Source organism: Tachyglossus aculeatus, chromosome 14, assembly GCF_015852505.1.
Source record: "Tachyglossus aculeatus isolate mTacAcu1 chromosome 14, mTacAcu1.pri, whole genome shotgun sequence".
NCBI classification, from domain to species: Eukaryota; Metazoa; Chordata; class Mammalia; order Monotremata; family Tachyglossidae; genus Tachyglossus; species Tachyglossus aculeatus.
The window spans coordinates 29,899,925-29,915,900 of NC_052079.1; the positions used below are offsets into that span (position 1 = coordinate 29,899,925).

Here is a 15,976-nt window from a genome sequence, read left to right on the forward strand (position 1 = left end):
CGACCCTCTCCCTCTGGACCCTTAATAATAATAATGATGGTATTTGTTAGGCACTTACTATGTGCCAAGCACTGTTAAGCTCAATGCTTAGAACGGTGCTTGGCACATAGTAAGCCCAAAGGAGGCCTTCCCAGACTGAACCCTCTCCAACGCCCCCGCCTTACCTCCTTCCCTTCCCCACAGCACCTGTATATATCTATATATGTTTGTACGTATTTATTACTCTATTTATTTTACTTGTACATATTTATTCTACTTATTTTATTTTGTTAATTTGTTTTGTTCTCCGTCTCCCGCTTCTAGACTGTGAGCCCACTGTTGGGTAGGGACCGTCTCTATATGTTGCCGACTTGTACTTCCCTAGCGCTTAGTACAGTGCTCTGCACACAGTAAGTGCTCAATAAATACGATTGAATGAATGAATAGTAAGCATTTAGCAAATATCATCATCATCACTGTTCCCAGACCCTCCTCTCCCCAGACCCTCCCCTCCTAGATCCTCCGCCCCATATCATCCTTTGCGGACCCTCCCCAAAGCCTCCCAATTTTGCACAGGGAAGTATGCCCCTTCTCCATCCTGGGCACCTCAAAGCCACCAGGGTGGGTTGGGCAGACCCGGATCCTGCTTCCCTGGACTTCCAGGACCAGGGTTCAAATCCCCACTCTATTTAATAGGATTTATTAAGCACTTGTATTATGCCAGGCACTGTACAGAGCTCTGGGGTGGATACAAGGTCATCAGGTTGGACCCAGTCCATGTCCCACCTGGGGCTCACATTCTTCACCCCCATTTTCCAGATGAGGTCACTGAGGTATTTCCACTAGGCCATGCTGCTTTCTAATCATTCCCGCTTTTATTGGGTACTATAAAATTAGTGAAAGATCAAATAAGGATCTCTCAAATAAGCCCTCCACACTGGTGTTGTCTGTCACGTCCTCGTGCGACCACAGCACAGCAGCCTGTCACTTCTGCCCCATATCATTCACCAAGGCTGTGTGACCTTGGGCAAGTCACTTCACTCTGTGCCTCAGTTTCCTCAACTGTGAAATGGGAATTCAGTACCTGTTCTCCCTCCTAATAAAGACTCTGAGCCCCCGAGTGGGACAGGGCTTGGGTCCGATCTAATCGACTTGTACCTACCCCAGCACCTAGAACAGTGTTTGTCACATAATGAGCATTTTAAAGTGAGGCAGGGCTTCAACCTCATCTTTCTCGTGTCTCTGTCTGTCTGCCCGTGTCTCTGGCCATCTTCCTGTCCTTCTATTTGTCTGGCCACATCTGTCTCTCCTTTTGCTTCCCTCCTCCTCCTCCCCACCTCCTACAGCTCTCCAGGGTATCAGCATGTGGGCAAGAGCTAGCCTCGAACAGGAGCTTCCCAATCCATTTCCCAATGGACGCCAGCAAGGGTAACATCTTCCCACAAACAACATGAAAACTGGCAAGAGAGAAGGCCAGAAGGCCTGCAAGTTACTACCACTCTGTCCAGTTTCAAACATCTGCCTGCAGTGAAGCCCTGATTGTGGTAATGGCTCTGCTCTGAAGGAGTCACTTCCCTTTTTATCCACTCGTTCTAGGAGCATGAGTACATAATGCTTGGCCTCAGGAATGTGGTTTTCTTGTGTCTCAACTGTCCAAACTTGGAATTTGTTCCCTTTAATTGATCCAACTAGCCGAATTGCCCAATCTTTTCCAGGTTGTGTAATTTTCTGTTTATTTCTTCCTACTGGTATTCCCTTTCTTGCGGATTTCCCGAACATGGCCTCTTTTTCCGTCAACTGCCACCTTCTCCTCTCATGTTGATCTCAACTGATCTATTCTCCTCTGTCCCACTGTCAGTCACTCTTTTCCTTTCTCTCTCCACTGGCTCTTTTCTCCCATTCTCCTTTTCTACCCTTCTTTTAGCCTGTTTTCCCCCCAATTTCTGGTATTGCTGTCATCCTAGCATTGTGTGGGTAGACTGTCCTTTGTAAGCCCCACCTAGTTGCCAGGGATCAATCAAAGATAATTTTATGGACCCCTCCTTTGAGCCCCCCCAAACAGCATGGCCTAGTGGAAAAATCATGGGCCTGGCAGTCGGAAGACCTGGGTTCCAATCCCAGGTCTGCCACTCTTCTGCTGTGTGACCTTGGGCAAGTCCCTTAACTTCTCTGAGCCTCAGTTACCTCATCTGTAAGATGGGGATTCAGAGTATGAGCTCCAAGTTGGACAACGTGATCACTTGTATCCCCTCCAGCGCTTAACAGTGCTTCACACATAGTAAGTGCTTAACAAATGCCATTATTATTATTAGGTGAACACATAACAATTTCATGTGAATCACTCCAATCTGCAGCCTAGTGTAATGCTACAGATCCCATTTTGTGGGCATACACTAGTTTTGCCAGAATGTAGCATCCTTCTCTGGAATAAATATTGATGATATTATTTTGTTAAAGGTAGGATGCATTCATGGCATCATGATCAGCCACCTATCCTTTTAAATTCGATGAGTGCAGTGTGTTCCATATGAGGCTCACAGTCGGAAGGAGGGAGAACAAATAGTTTATCCCCATTTTACATAAGAGCACGTGAAAGCTCAGAGAGATGAAGTGACTTATCCAAAGCCACACAGCTAGCAAGTCGGAGAGCTGGGACTAGAATTTGGTTCTCGTAACATCAATACGAGTGGTATTTACCAAGCATTTACTATGTGCCAAGCACTGAAATAAATGGTGAGGTAGATTGGGCACAGTCTCTGTGTCACAGGGGGCTCACAATATAAAGGGATTCTTGTCTCCCAGGCCCTTTTACCTAAGGATGTCAAAATGCGGGGAGCAGAGCCAGATTTGGGAGAGTTGGAGGGATTACCAGGGTATGTGACCTTCTCATCTGCCCCCTGACCTCTTGCCATCCCATTGTGGGCACTCATCTGTAGCTGTAATTTATATTAATGTCTGTCTCCCCCCTCTAGACTGTAAACTTGTTGTGGGCAGGGAATGTGTTCAATATATTATACTCTCCCAAGTACCTACTACAGTGCTCTATACACAGTGCTCAGTGAATACCATTTACTGACTGATCTTCTAGAATAGCAGTTTCACCCGACTTTCTCCATAACTAAATGATACTCAGCAGCACTGTTAGAGTGATTGAGTGATCTCCTCCAGTATTTTCTGTATTTTTGAAAGACTCATTGAAAGTGATGATTTTTTTTTGGCATTTTTGCCAGAGGTCTGAAGAAGGTTGTTAGTTTCTGTCTCCTCAGTATGACTTATTAGGGGACAATAGAAAGAACTGTGGGAGTCTTATAAACAGGATAGATTGTCTAGAAAACCTGCTTGCCGATAGACGATGGAAATAATAATAAGGATGATGGTATTTGTTTTTAGACTGTGAGCCCACTGTTGGGTAGGGACTGTCTCTATATGTTGCCAACTTGTACTTCCCAAGTGCTTAGTACAGTGCTCTGCACACAGTAAGTGCTCAATAAGTACGATTGATTGATTAAGCACTTGCTATGTGTCACTGTTCTAAGCACTGGGTAGGTAATCAGGTTGTCCCACCTGGGGCTCACAGTCTTAATCCCCATTTTACAAACGAGGTAACAGACACAGAGAAGTTAAGGGACTTGCCCAAGGTCATACAGCAGGCAAGTGGCAGAGCCGGAATTAGAGTGACCTGGTTCCTACCTCCTGTGGGAACAGTATGCACCTGTGGAAGGTAACTGATTCTTTGCCGTATGGTGCCGTTTTCTATTACACCCAGAGAAAATCCGATGGCTAAAATGGCTAGTTTTTTTTCAGATTTCCCATTTCTGTAAGTAACAAGGAATAACACTCCGAAAGAATGGGGTCTTCTACAGGGCCCTTGCGATGGCTAAAGACATGAATCAGAACGTAATGAATGCACTGGAATGGTATTTATGAGTCTTAAAATGATCCTTATGAAAAGGGAAACCGCATGGCCTCATAGAAAGAGCATAGATTGAGAATCAGGAGATCTGGTTCCTAATCCTTGCTCCACCACTTGCCTGCTCTGTGACCTTGGGTAAATTGCTTAATTTTTTTGGGCCTCAGGTTTTTTCTTTTGTGAAATGATGATTCTGTTCTCCCTCCCCCTTAAACTATGAGCATCATGTGGGACAGGAACTGTGCTGATCGGATTATATCAACCCCAGGGTTTAGCCAGGTGCTTTGGTTCATAATAATAATAATGACATTTATTAAGCACTTGCTATGTGCAAAGCACTGTGCTAAGTGCTGGGGAGGTTACAAGGTGATTAAGTTGTCCCACGGGGGGGCTCGCAGTCTTAATCCCTGTTTTACAGATAACTGAGGCCCAGAGAAGTTAAGTGACTTGTCCAAAGTGGCAGAGCTGGGATTTGAACCCATGACCTCTTACTCCAAAGCCTGTGCTCTTTAGTATCATTATTTTAAGTCTATGCGGTAAGGAAAGGGTCAGCTTGAACTTCATATCTGGAATGAAGCCTTGAAAAACAGTTTAGTGCTGGCAGGAGCTGCTAGCAAAGCTTTCCTGTGCTTGACCAGCTTTTTCTCTTTCTCTCTGTGTCTCTGTCTCTCTTTTATGATATTTTTTAAGGAGTTACTATGTGCCAGGCACTGTTCTAATCTCTAGGGAAGCAGTGTGTCCTAATGGAGAGAGCAATGGCCTGGGAGTCAGAACTGGTTCTGATTCCGGCTCCTCTACTTGTCTGTTGTGTGACCCTGGGCAAGTCACTTAACTTCTGTGCCTGTTACCCATTTATAAAATGGGGATTAAGACTGTGAGCCCTATGTGGAACAGGGACTGTGTCTGACCCAAGTAAGAAGCAGCATGTCCTAGTAGATTAAGCCACGGGCTTGAGAGTCAGAAGGTCATGGCTTCTAATCCAGGCTTGGTCACTTTTCTGCTGTGTGACCAGCGCAAGTCACTTCACTTCTCTGGGCCTCAGTTACCTCATCTGTAAAATGGGGATTAAGACTGTGAGTCTGATGTGGGACAGGGCATGTGTCCAACCCGATTTGCTTGTATTTCCCCTCCCAAAGCTTAGTATAGTGCCTGGCACATAGTAGACCTTTAACAAATACCACAATTATTATTATTATTATTATTATATATCAAGATGATCAGGGTGGACACAGTTCAAGTTCTGCATGGGCTCTGTTTTAATCCCTATTTTACAGGTGGGGTAACTAGGGTACAGAGAAGTTAAGTGATTTAGCCAAGTACACACAGCAGATAAGTGGCAGAGCCAGAATTAGAACCCAGGTCCTCTGACTCCCAGGCCTATGCTCTTTCCTCTTAGCCATGCTGCTTTTCTAACAATTTCTCCAAAAGCTTTTCTAATCCTGGATTTGATTTTGCTCCATTACTGATTAACTGTCAGGAAACAACTGTTACTAGTTAGTTTTTTGCCATGTGTTTATTACTTTTCTGATGTCATCCTGGGTATTTCCAAAGGGGAAGAGCTAACAAAATAGAACTGTGATCCTTCCATCTCAACCACATCTAAATCCTACTGCAGTATTTGCTTTAAAGGAGAGATTAGAGAATGGGAAAAAAAAAAAAAAACCCAGAACAGTGTATAGGAGAGGAGAACCAGTCTGGGAAATATGACAAAAAATATGTTTATCATATCCATGTGACCATAACAGGCTTTTGAAAAAAAATCTTGTAAACACTTTAAATCTAAAGGTGAAGGTGTTTTACTGTTTCTCTTGGAAATAGTTGGAAGTTTGCACTGACACAAATGATCACTTGAGGGCTTGGTAACTCTTCCTTCAATCGCATTGTAGTTTGCTTATTCTTTCCTATTTTATACAGTATATTGTGTTTATAATTGCCAGAAACTGGAGATTAAGCTGCTATTCCTGTGATCAATTCTGTCTTAAAACCCAGTATCTCTCTGAGCTCACCACGTCCTGTCACTTCCCCTTCCTTTTAGCACTGCTTCTCATCGCCCTCTCCCCACTCCAGCTCCCTTCAGCTCCTTCTAACTCCTTGTGCAATTCCCTCCCCGCCCCACATCTTTAGCCAAGTGTGGCCTTTGAACTCCCGCTCTGTTTTGGAAAAAGCGTCCCTTCACCCTTGACCTGTTCCTGACCCAGTCACTCCTCCTCACCGTCACTGAAACCTGGCTCTTCCCAGGTGACTCTGTCTTCCCTTCCATGCTCTCCCAAGGGGTGGGGGCGGGGTGAGCATGCTTATCATCTTCCACTCCCCAAAACTCACAGGGAAAAGGGGGGGAGTTGGCTTCCTTCTTGCCCTCCAATATCACTTTAGCAGCATCTCACCACCCCCAACTCTTTTTCCTATGTAGCCCGTATTATCCACCTCTACCACCCACTCCAATTACAGATTGCTGTAATCTATTACACCCCCCAGTCTCCACTCTAACTTTCTGAACCATTTTGTCCCCATTCTCACATTGCTTCTCTCTTTCCCCATCCCTACACTGATCCTTGAGGACTTCAGTGTCCACCTGGATATTCCTGATGACATTCCCGTTGCCTCTCAGTCCTCAATTCCACCAATCTCCTGCTCCACTCCACCTCACCCACTCACCAACTTGGACTCAGACTCAGTCTCGTCATCTCCAGTCACAGTATAATCTTTAAACTCACCAACTCTGAAATTCCACTTTCTGACAGAAATCACTTGTTTTCTCTCCCACATACCCTCTCCTTGAAAAACAGTTCTGTTCACCCAGAAAGACCTTTGATCTCTCAAACTCCTTCTAATTTTCCAAAGTCATCTAGACTGTGAGTCTGTTGTTGGGTAGGAACTATCTCTATATGTTGCTGAATTGTACTTTCCAAGCACTTAGTACAGTGCTGTGCAGACAGTAAGCGCTCAATAAGTATGATTGAATAAATGAGTGAATCATGCCCCATTTAGTCTCCTTATCCAAACTACTACCTCTTGATGCATAAATATTAATAATAATATTTATGGTATTTGTTAAGCACTTACTATGTGCCAAACACTGTTCTAATCACTGGGGTAGGCACAAGGTAATCAGATTGGACACAGTCCCTGTCCTGCATGGGGCTCACACTCTTAATCCCATTTTTCACAAGGTAACTGAGACACAGAGAAGTGAAGTGTCTTGCCCTAGGTCACATGGCAGACAAGCAGTGGAGCTGGGATTAGAACCCATGACCTTCTGACTCTCAGGCCCATGGTCTATCCACTACGTTATGCTGCTTTTCCACACCCTCAACTTTGTCCTCTCCATTCTATTCTCTCAACTCCCTTGCTGTCCTGTCCCTTTGTCAGTCTTGTATCACCAAACCACAGCCCTGAGATTACCGCAGTGGTACATTTTCTCCAGTCTTGCACCCAAATTACAAAGCACTCTTAGTGGAAATCCAGATACCAGGCCGACCCCATCTATCTCAAACTCGGCTCACTGTTATAAAGCTGCATTTTCCTCTGTCCAGCGAAAATACTTTTCCATTCTTGTTGACTTGCATGACCACTGCCCACGCCAACTATTTCAGTATTTTAACTTCCTCCTCAAACTCCCTGTTCCTTCACTGTCTCTTACACCAATGACCTAGCCACCTATTTCATCAAAAACATTGAAACCACCTAATATGATTTCCCTAAAATCTCCACTTCACCTCTCCAGTCCTTCCCAACTCCTGCCCACCTCTTCAATTCTCCCAACTTTCCCAGTAGTATCTCGAGGAGATCTCTTGCCTCCCCTCAAAGTACACCCCCTTCACCTGTGCTTCCAACCTCAATTTTTCACATCTCTTAAAACACTTGCTCTGTCCTTACTACTCTACCAGGAAGGATGGTGGTGCAGTCTACAGTGATAGGAAAGTCAGGGGGAGGACAGGGTTTGTTAGGGAAGATAAGGAGTTCCATTTTGCATATGTTCCCACACTCCCTTTCCTTCTTCATCTTCTTTCACCCATTGACCATCTCTCCTTTTCCTCCTTAAAGTGGCAGGAGATAAATCTTAATTAAGTTGGATTTTTTGTTTTGGCAGTAGTCCCACCAGGCCTCTTCACTCAGAATCTTGTTCCTACAATAAAAACAGTTTCTAGAGGTGGGATTTCTTCATTCCCCTTCTCTTCCTAATCAGTAGATCGATTGGTATTTATTGAGCTCTTGCTGTGTGCAGAACATTATACTAAGCGCTTGGGAGAGTGCAGTAGACTAGCGTTCACAGACACAGATTGTAAATAAGCTTACAGTCTAAAAGGGGAGATGGACGTTAGTATAATTTATAAAATATTGATAGGTACCCTAATCAATTGTATTTATTGAGTACTTACTGCATGTAGAGCATTGTACTAAGCACTTGACAAAATACAATACAACAGAGTTGGAAGACACATCCCCTGCCCACAAAGAGCTTACAAGTCTAAAGAAGCAAGTCCTAAAGATGGGTTCAGTGAATGGGTCCATGTTGCAAAAATATTGAAATTTGTATTCTGATCCATTCCTTATGCAGTTGAAGTGCCACCTTTTAACTCTAACCCTAATTAGTTATCTTACTTTAATGAATTATGTTGTAGGATCCATCTTTTTTAAAAAACCAATCCTGACAACTTAGGGAACAGACGTTTATTAAATCCACAAATCAGATACAAATTATAGCATGGTTGACTGACCTAACAATTAGCACATTCATGCTGGAGAAAGTTTAGTTATAGTCTAATACTTTTCATTTCCTTCCAGGTTTGCAGATGGCTTGCTTAATATTTGTTACAATGCTATCGATCGTCATGTTGAGAGTGGAAGAGGAGAAAAGGTTGCAATCATCTATGATAGTCCTGTTACAAATTCAAAATCAAGTATTACCTATAAAAGTGTTCTTGACCAGGTAATGTAAGAAAAAGTAATGTATTTGGAATTGTGGTAATAGAATGATTATTATTATTTTAATCATATTTCAGTGTCTAAGTCAAAGTTCTACTGCTGGTTATTCATAACAGCAAAATTTGTATATCTGAGAAATGTTCACAAACACCTGAAAAGGTATTTAACATTTTAGATTTGGATGGAGAGAAAAATGTAATTGTACTTGAAATGTGCAACACATTTAGATTCGAATCCCGGCTCCGCCACTTGTCGTCTGCTGCTGGTTTAAATATTGGCTAAAAAATACAAAATTCCAAAACCACGAGAGAGGAGAAGCCACAGTATAGACATTAGGAGCCTGCAGTTTTGATTCTTGTAGTTCTTGTTTGATGTTTTGAAATTCAAATTACTATTTGATATATTACTAATTGATATTTTGAACCTAGATTTAGGGTTTTTCTTGTTTTTTCATTAGGGAAGCGGCATGGCCTGAGGGAAAGAGCATGGGCCTGGGAGACAGAGGATCTGAGTTTCAGTCATAGCTCCTTCACTTGCCTGCTCTCTGACCTTAAATCACTTAACTTGTCTGTGCCTCAGGTTGCACAACACTCTGAATTTAATATCTGCTTTTGCTCACACCTTGATTGTAACCCCATGTGAAACAGGGACTGTGTCCAATCTGATTATCTCATATGCACCCTAGTGCTTGGAACAGTGCTTGGTATTTAGTGAGCACTTAATAAATATCATCATTGGTATTGGTATTTTTGTGCTTCTTCATGAATGATGGGGCTATGTCTTCTAGAATTGCAGTCTAACTTGTTAAAGGCCTTTAGTGTGTAGCAATGTCTATGCTAAGCACTCTTAAGTGATTGAGCAAGAGATTCATTTTTTGCTGAACAAATAATACCTCATTTTAGCTCTCTGAGCAAATAATGCCTCAAGGTCTTTGGTCTGGGGAGAAATTAAGTAAAGATACATTTTAAACTGATTCCTGATAGAGCAGTAATAAAACAAATTTTTGTATACACGTCATTTTTTTATGGTTTTTCGTTAAGCTCTTACTATATGCCAGGCACACTGAATTAATCACAGGGTAGGTGCAAGCTAATCAGGTTGGACACAGTCCCTGGGGCTCACAGTCTTAGTCCTCATTTTGCAGATGAGGTAACTGAGACCCAGAGAAGTTAGGTGGTTTGCCCAAAGTCACACAGCAATCAAGTGGCAGAGCTGGGGTAAGAACCCAGGTCCTTCCGACTTCCATTCCTGTGCTCTATTCATTCATTCAATCATATTTATTGAGTGCTTACTGTGTGCAGAGCACTGTACTAAGCGCTTGGGAAGTACAAGTTGGCAACATACAGAGATGGTCCCTACCCAACAATGGGCTATGCACTAGGCCACACTGTTTCTCAAAATAATTTGTACTCAAAACAGTTATCTGTTCCTTTGTTTTTAGATTACTCCCAATGCCTTTATTCAGAGCTAAACTCGAGCACTCCAGGGAAACCTTCAGTTGGTGCAGAAATGTTTTTGCTAAAGAAAATCGATTATATTGAGCAATTTAAAGTCCTTTTCCCCAGTATGAAAACTGGCTAGGATTTCCAGGCTGTAGGGCTGCTAGGTGGATTATTTGTGGCCCGTGTATTGCTGATTTGGACAGTTGTCTCTTTGGGACTGGAGGAAATGAACTGAGGGTCAAAATTCCTCTCCTGAAATGATTGGCATTATCAACACCATTTATTGAGCACCTCTTCTGTGCGGAGCCTTGGCTACAACAGAGGGCAAGTCATAATTCCTACCCAGGACGATCTTAGCGGCAGAGAATGTGTCTGTTATATTGTTGTGTTGTACTCTTCCAAGTGCTCGGTACAGTGCTCTGCACACAGTAAGTGCTCAATAAATACAAATGAATGAATTAGAAGCTAGTGCCTCACCCCCAGAGACCTGTAGGAAGCACCATGGATTCCTGATCTGCTATGAGATGCAGGCTGTGAGCGAGAAGACCCTGAAAGTCCCTGTGGGAAGTGAGGATTATTTCTGACTTCTAATCACCAATTTGAGGTGAGCTAAAGTTTTAGGTGACCTGATCAACAGCATATTCCAAAAACCCAAGCCATATAGTCCTGACTCTGGGGTCTGGAAACTGGCCATGGACATCCTAATCTTTCATCTGACAGAACAGTACTCAATTATAGTCTCCCAAGTGCTTAGAACAGTGCTCTGTTCACAGCACTCAATAAATACCATAGATTTTTCCATACCCCCTATGAGGGCGCCCTGAAAAAGAAAAATGCTTTCCTGGAGCTGCAGGGTGGTGTGATGAATGGGGCTATCGAGTCCTCTCTCCCAACATCAGTAGGTGTGAAAGAAAATCCAGCCTACCTGAGGAATGGAGGATAGACAGGAATGCTGTCTGTTGTACTCTCCCAAGCGCTTAGTGCAGTCCTCTGCACACCAGAAGCTCTCAATAAATATGATTGAATGAATGCTGAGCCATATGGCCTCCCAACATCCCTTTCTCTCAAACTCTGGGGTTTCTTATTGGAATGGTGACTGAATGGCATGGCCACCCCCATCTGACTACTGGACATTGCTGAGGGTGAAGCCCTGGTATGGCCACAGCAGAGATGGAATGATGATTATTAGTAGTAGCAACAATAATAATAGTAAAAATAATACAAATCAAGGAATTTAATTGCTTATTATTTGCTAAACACTCTACAAACTACCGTAATAGGCTCGGGATGATCGTCAGACACAGTCCCTGTCCCACATAGGGCTCAAAGTCTAAAGCGGAGGAAGAAGAGATATTTAATCCCTTTCACAGTTGAGCAGCGTGGCCTAATGGAAAAAGCACAGTGCTTGAGAGTCAGAGGGCCTGGGTTATAATCCCAGCTCTGCCATTTGCTGGCTCTGGAACCTTAGGTAACTTCTCTTTGCCTCAGTTTCCTCATTTGTAAAATGGTGATTTGATACCTTTCCACCCTCCCTCTTAGACTGTGAGCCCCACTTGAGGGAGGTTCTGTGTCTGACCTGAATCACTTGCATCTAACCGACTTTAAAACTGTACTCTACACATAGGAAGCCCTTAACAAGTATAATGATGATTGTGATGATGAAACTGAGGCACAGAGAAAACAGCAGAGCTGGGATTAGATCCTAGGTTCTTTAAATTTCAGGCATGTGCTCTTTCCAGTAGGCCACGTTGTTTCTCTTGTGAAAGCCACCTTCTACTACTCCATTGCATATTGAATATAGCAGGTGGTAGTTGCTTTTACCTGGCATGGTTTGATGCCCTAAGACTTCCCCGGAGTAACTTACACAGTTCTACTGTTGATTTTTTTTTTTCACGAGGTGTTGAATTAGAACCAGTTTCTCCTTCCATACAAACTCCAATTTAGTTTCTCTGCCTCTTAATATAATGCTTGATACATGGTAAACTGTCTTGCAAATTTTGTTAATGTTAAATACTCATCAGTGGTGAGCAGACCGGTGCTTTGTCTGTTGAATAATAACTTATGATCTTGGCCAGTAGAATGACTCTACTGTCTCTCCAGAATCTGAGGTCAAGATCATGGTCATATGGAATAAAACCGTCTCAGACGTGCTTTTGATATTCTGCTTCTGAAGTGTTAAATAGTGCCTAAAGCAGCTTAACTAATTTCTCGGACTGTTGTCCTCTCCTCAGGTCTCCAAGTTGGCTGGCGTTTTGGTGAAGCTTGGTGTGAGGAAGGGTGACACTGTCGTGATCTATATGCCTATGATTCCACAGGCCATGTATGCCATGCTAGCCTGTGCGAGGATAGGAGCCATCCACAGTCTCATCTTTGGGGGATTTGCCTCCAAGGAATTGAGCACCCGCATCGATCATGCCAAGGTAAGTTTTTGGAGAGTAGGACAAAAGCTCAGCATTTTTGAACTACTGCCCTGGGAAATGTTGGTGAACGGATTTTATTGAGATGGTTCACTGTAACAAAACAGAGCCATTTTAAGAAGGATGGTATATTCATTCATTCATTTATTCAATCGTATTTATTGAGTGCTTACTTTGTGCAGAGCACTGTACTAAGCACTTGGGAAGTACAAGTCGGTAACATATAGAGACAGTCCCTACCCAATAACAGGCTCACAGTCTAGAAGGGGGAGACAGACAACAAAACAAAACATTTAGACAGGTGTCAAAATCATCAGAACAAATCAAATTAAAGCTCTATGCTCATCATTAACAAAATAAATAGAAGAGTAAATATGTACAAGTAAAATAAATAGAGTAATAAATGTACAAATATATATACAAGTGCTGTAGGGAGGGGAAGGAGGTAGGTCGGGTGGGTAGGGAGGAGGAGAGGAAAAAGGGGGCTCAGTCTGAGAAGGCCTCATGGAGGAGGTGAGCTCTCAGTAGGGCTTTGAAGGGAGGAGGAGAGCTAGCTTGGCGGATGTATTCAGTTTGGGCACAATCCCTTTCCCATATGGGGCTTACAGTCTAAGGGCTAGTAATTCAGTGACTATTTTTAAACTTTTAAATTAACTCAAGGTACAGTGAGATTATCAGCTGCACAAGGGTATGTGTGAGATACAGAAACACATCATGCATTTGAAGTTCCTATGTCAAAAATATTCTTAGGTGAGGATTGGCATATATAAAGATCTCCTGTGAGCTAATTAAGTTATGGATGTCTTTTTAAACATTTTATCAATCTGGTATTTCCTGAGCACTTACTCTGGGTGGAGCACTGAACTAAGCCCTTGGGAGAGAACGGTATAGCAAAACTGGTAGACACATTCTCTGCTGACAAAAAGTTTGATGAATAGTGACTATGGATGAGGATGATGATGAAATGAAAGTTCTCTGTAAGGAAAGACATTGAACAGAATTATAAATAATGTTTATAATGATATTTGTTAAGCAATTACTGTGCAGGCACTGAACTAAACACTGGGGTAAATACAAAGTAATCTGATTGGACACAGTCCATGTCCCACATAGGGCTCACGATCTTAATCCCCATTTTACAGATGAGGGAATTGAGGCACAGAGAAATTGAGCCACTGACCCAGGATCACACAGCTGACATGTGGTGGAGCTGGGATTAGAACCCAGGTCCTCTGACCCCCAGGCCCGTGCTCTTTCCACCCGTAATAGATGTTACTGGATCTGAGAAGCAGAATGGCCTGGTGGAAAGATTCCACAACCTGGAACTCAAGAGAACTGGCTTCATTCAACCAACTAGTGATACTCATTGAGTGCACAGAATTTAACTAAATCTTTAGGAGAGAACAATACAGTTGTTAGACATGATCCATTCACACAAGGAGTTTACAATCTAGTTCTGCCACTCATTATGATTATTATAGAGACCCGCATCATTTAAAATAGTTTTCACTTATTACAACATCCTTTTGAAAATACTTTATAGCCAAAACTACTTGTGTGTAACCCCTTTTCTTGTTGTAAGGCTTCTGGATTTTTGTTTGATTTTTGCATGAGCCTGTCATGATTTTGGATTAGAATTCTAGACTCCCCATTCCTAGCTTGAGAAGCAACGTGACCTAGGGGATAGAGCACGGGCCTGGCCAGGTCTTTCTGACCTGGGTTCTAATCTAGGCTCTGTCACTTGTCTGCTTTGTGACCTTGGGCAAGTCACTTAACTTTTCTGTGCCTCAGTTAACTCATCTATAAAATGGGGAGTAAGACTGTGTGGCATGGGGACTGAGTCCAACCCAATTTGCTTGTAATAATGATAATAATGATGGCATTTATTAAGTGCTTACTATGTGTAAAACACTGTTCTAAGCACTGGGGTGGATACAAAGTGATCAGGTTGTCCCACGTAGGGCTCACAGTCTTAATCCACATTTTACAGATGAGGGAACTGAGGCTCAGAGAAGTTGTGACTTGCCCAAAGTCACACAGCTGACAAGTGGTGGAGCTGGGATTTGAACCCATGACCTCTGACTCCCAAGCCCCTGCTCTTTCCACTGAGCCACACTGCTTGTATCTACCCTAGCACTTAGTACAATGTTTGGCACATGGTAAGTGCTTAATACCACAATTATTATTATTACTGCTAGTAGCAGTAATAAGTAGCCATTACTTCCTCATAATCAGTGGTATTTATTGAATGCTTTCTTTGTACAGAGCACTGTAATAGGCAACTACAGTATAGTTGATGGACAGACCCTTTATTGCATCTCTCCTTCCTTCCCTTGGTCATGGTGGTAACAGAAGTAGTATTATTAAGCACATACTTTGTGCAGGGCTCTGTACTAAGTGGGAGAGAATACATAGGTTGGAAATTAAACATGGACCCTGTCCCCTGGGGGGTTCCCAGGGAGTGTCAGGGTAGGGGTATTTTGCTATTGCTCTTTCATTTTTTTTAATGGTATTTGTTAAGCGCTTCCCATGTGCCAAGCGCTGGACTAGATATAAACTAATCAGGTTGGACACAGTCCTTGTCCCTAATGGGACACACAATCTTATTACCCCATTTAATTCTATGGAGCAGTTAATTCAGTCACTAAAAAAATTATTAATCTGGATTTTCTACTAAAGCATCTCAGAAAAATTTTAAAACCTTAAAAATATACCTTCCATAAATGGTCACCAGCGTCCAGTATTTTTATGTCTTTCGGTTTAAGAAAAAACTAGAAGATTTGGAAGTACATGTTTTAATCTTTTCCTAAGTGTATCTGTGTAAGTGTTGTTAAGTTGCTAAATATAATAACATCTGTGACCATTAAAGTTGAACATCATTTAAATTGACGTTCTGTTTTTTTTAACCTTGAAAGGGGATTGTCCTTTTAAAAATTCCTTTTGTTGGTGAATGAAATAATTAAACTTTTTCTCCAAAGGTATATATAACTCCCTTGCCTATATTGCAGTGTTTTCCAAACTTCTTGTCTTGGAACTCAGAGGACTCAATCTCTAGACAATGGGGTTATAGGGAGCCTGTATATATGTTGCCGATAATGGCTGCTGAATTAGCTTGCTACTTGGAGATGGGAAGTTGTAGTTACTAAACAGTAAGCTCCATGAAGGCAGGGACTGTATCTATCAACTGTATTGTACTGTACTCTCCCAATTGTTTATAGTGCTCCGCACAGAATAAATGTTCAAATACATTGCTAGGTAATATCCCAGACTAAGCCCCCCTTTTCCTCAGCTCCCCCTCTCCA

General features: G+C 42.5%; 1 protein-coding gene across 1 annotated transcript in view; it reads left to right on the top strand.

Annotated features, from left to right (window-relative positions):
- The window catches only part of ACSS3 (acyl-CoA synthetase short chain family member 3), a 98,355-nt gene that overhangs the window by 30,305 nt on the left and 52,074 nt on the right, over positions 1-15,976 (top strand). The window contains exons 2-3 of the mRNA XM_038756493.1: positions 8,675-8,819; positions 12,489-12,677. Of these exons, the coding sequence (XP_038612421.1) occupies positions 12,555-12,677 (123 nt within the window). The 5' untranslated portion in view covers positions 8,675-8,819; positions 12,489-12,554. The remainder of the gene's footprint in view (positions 1-8,674; positions 8,820-12,488; positions 12,678-15,976) is intronic.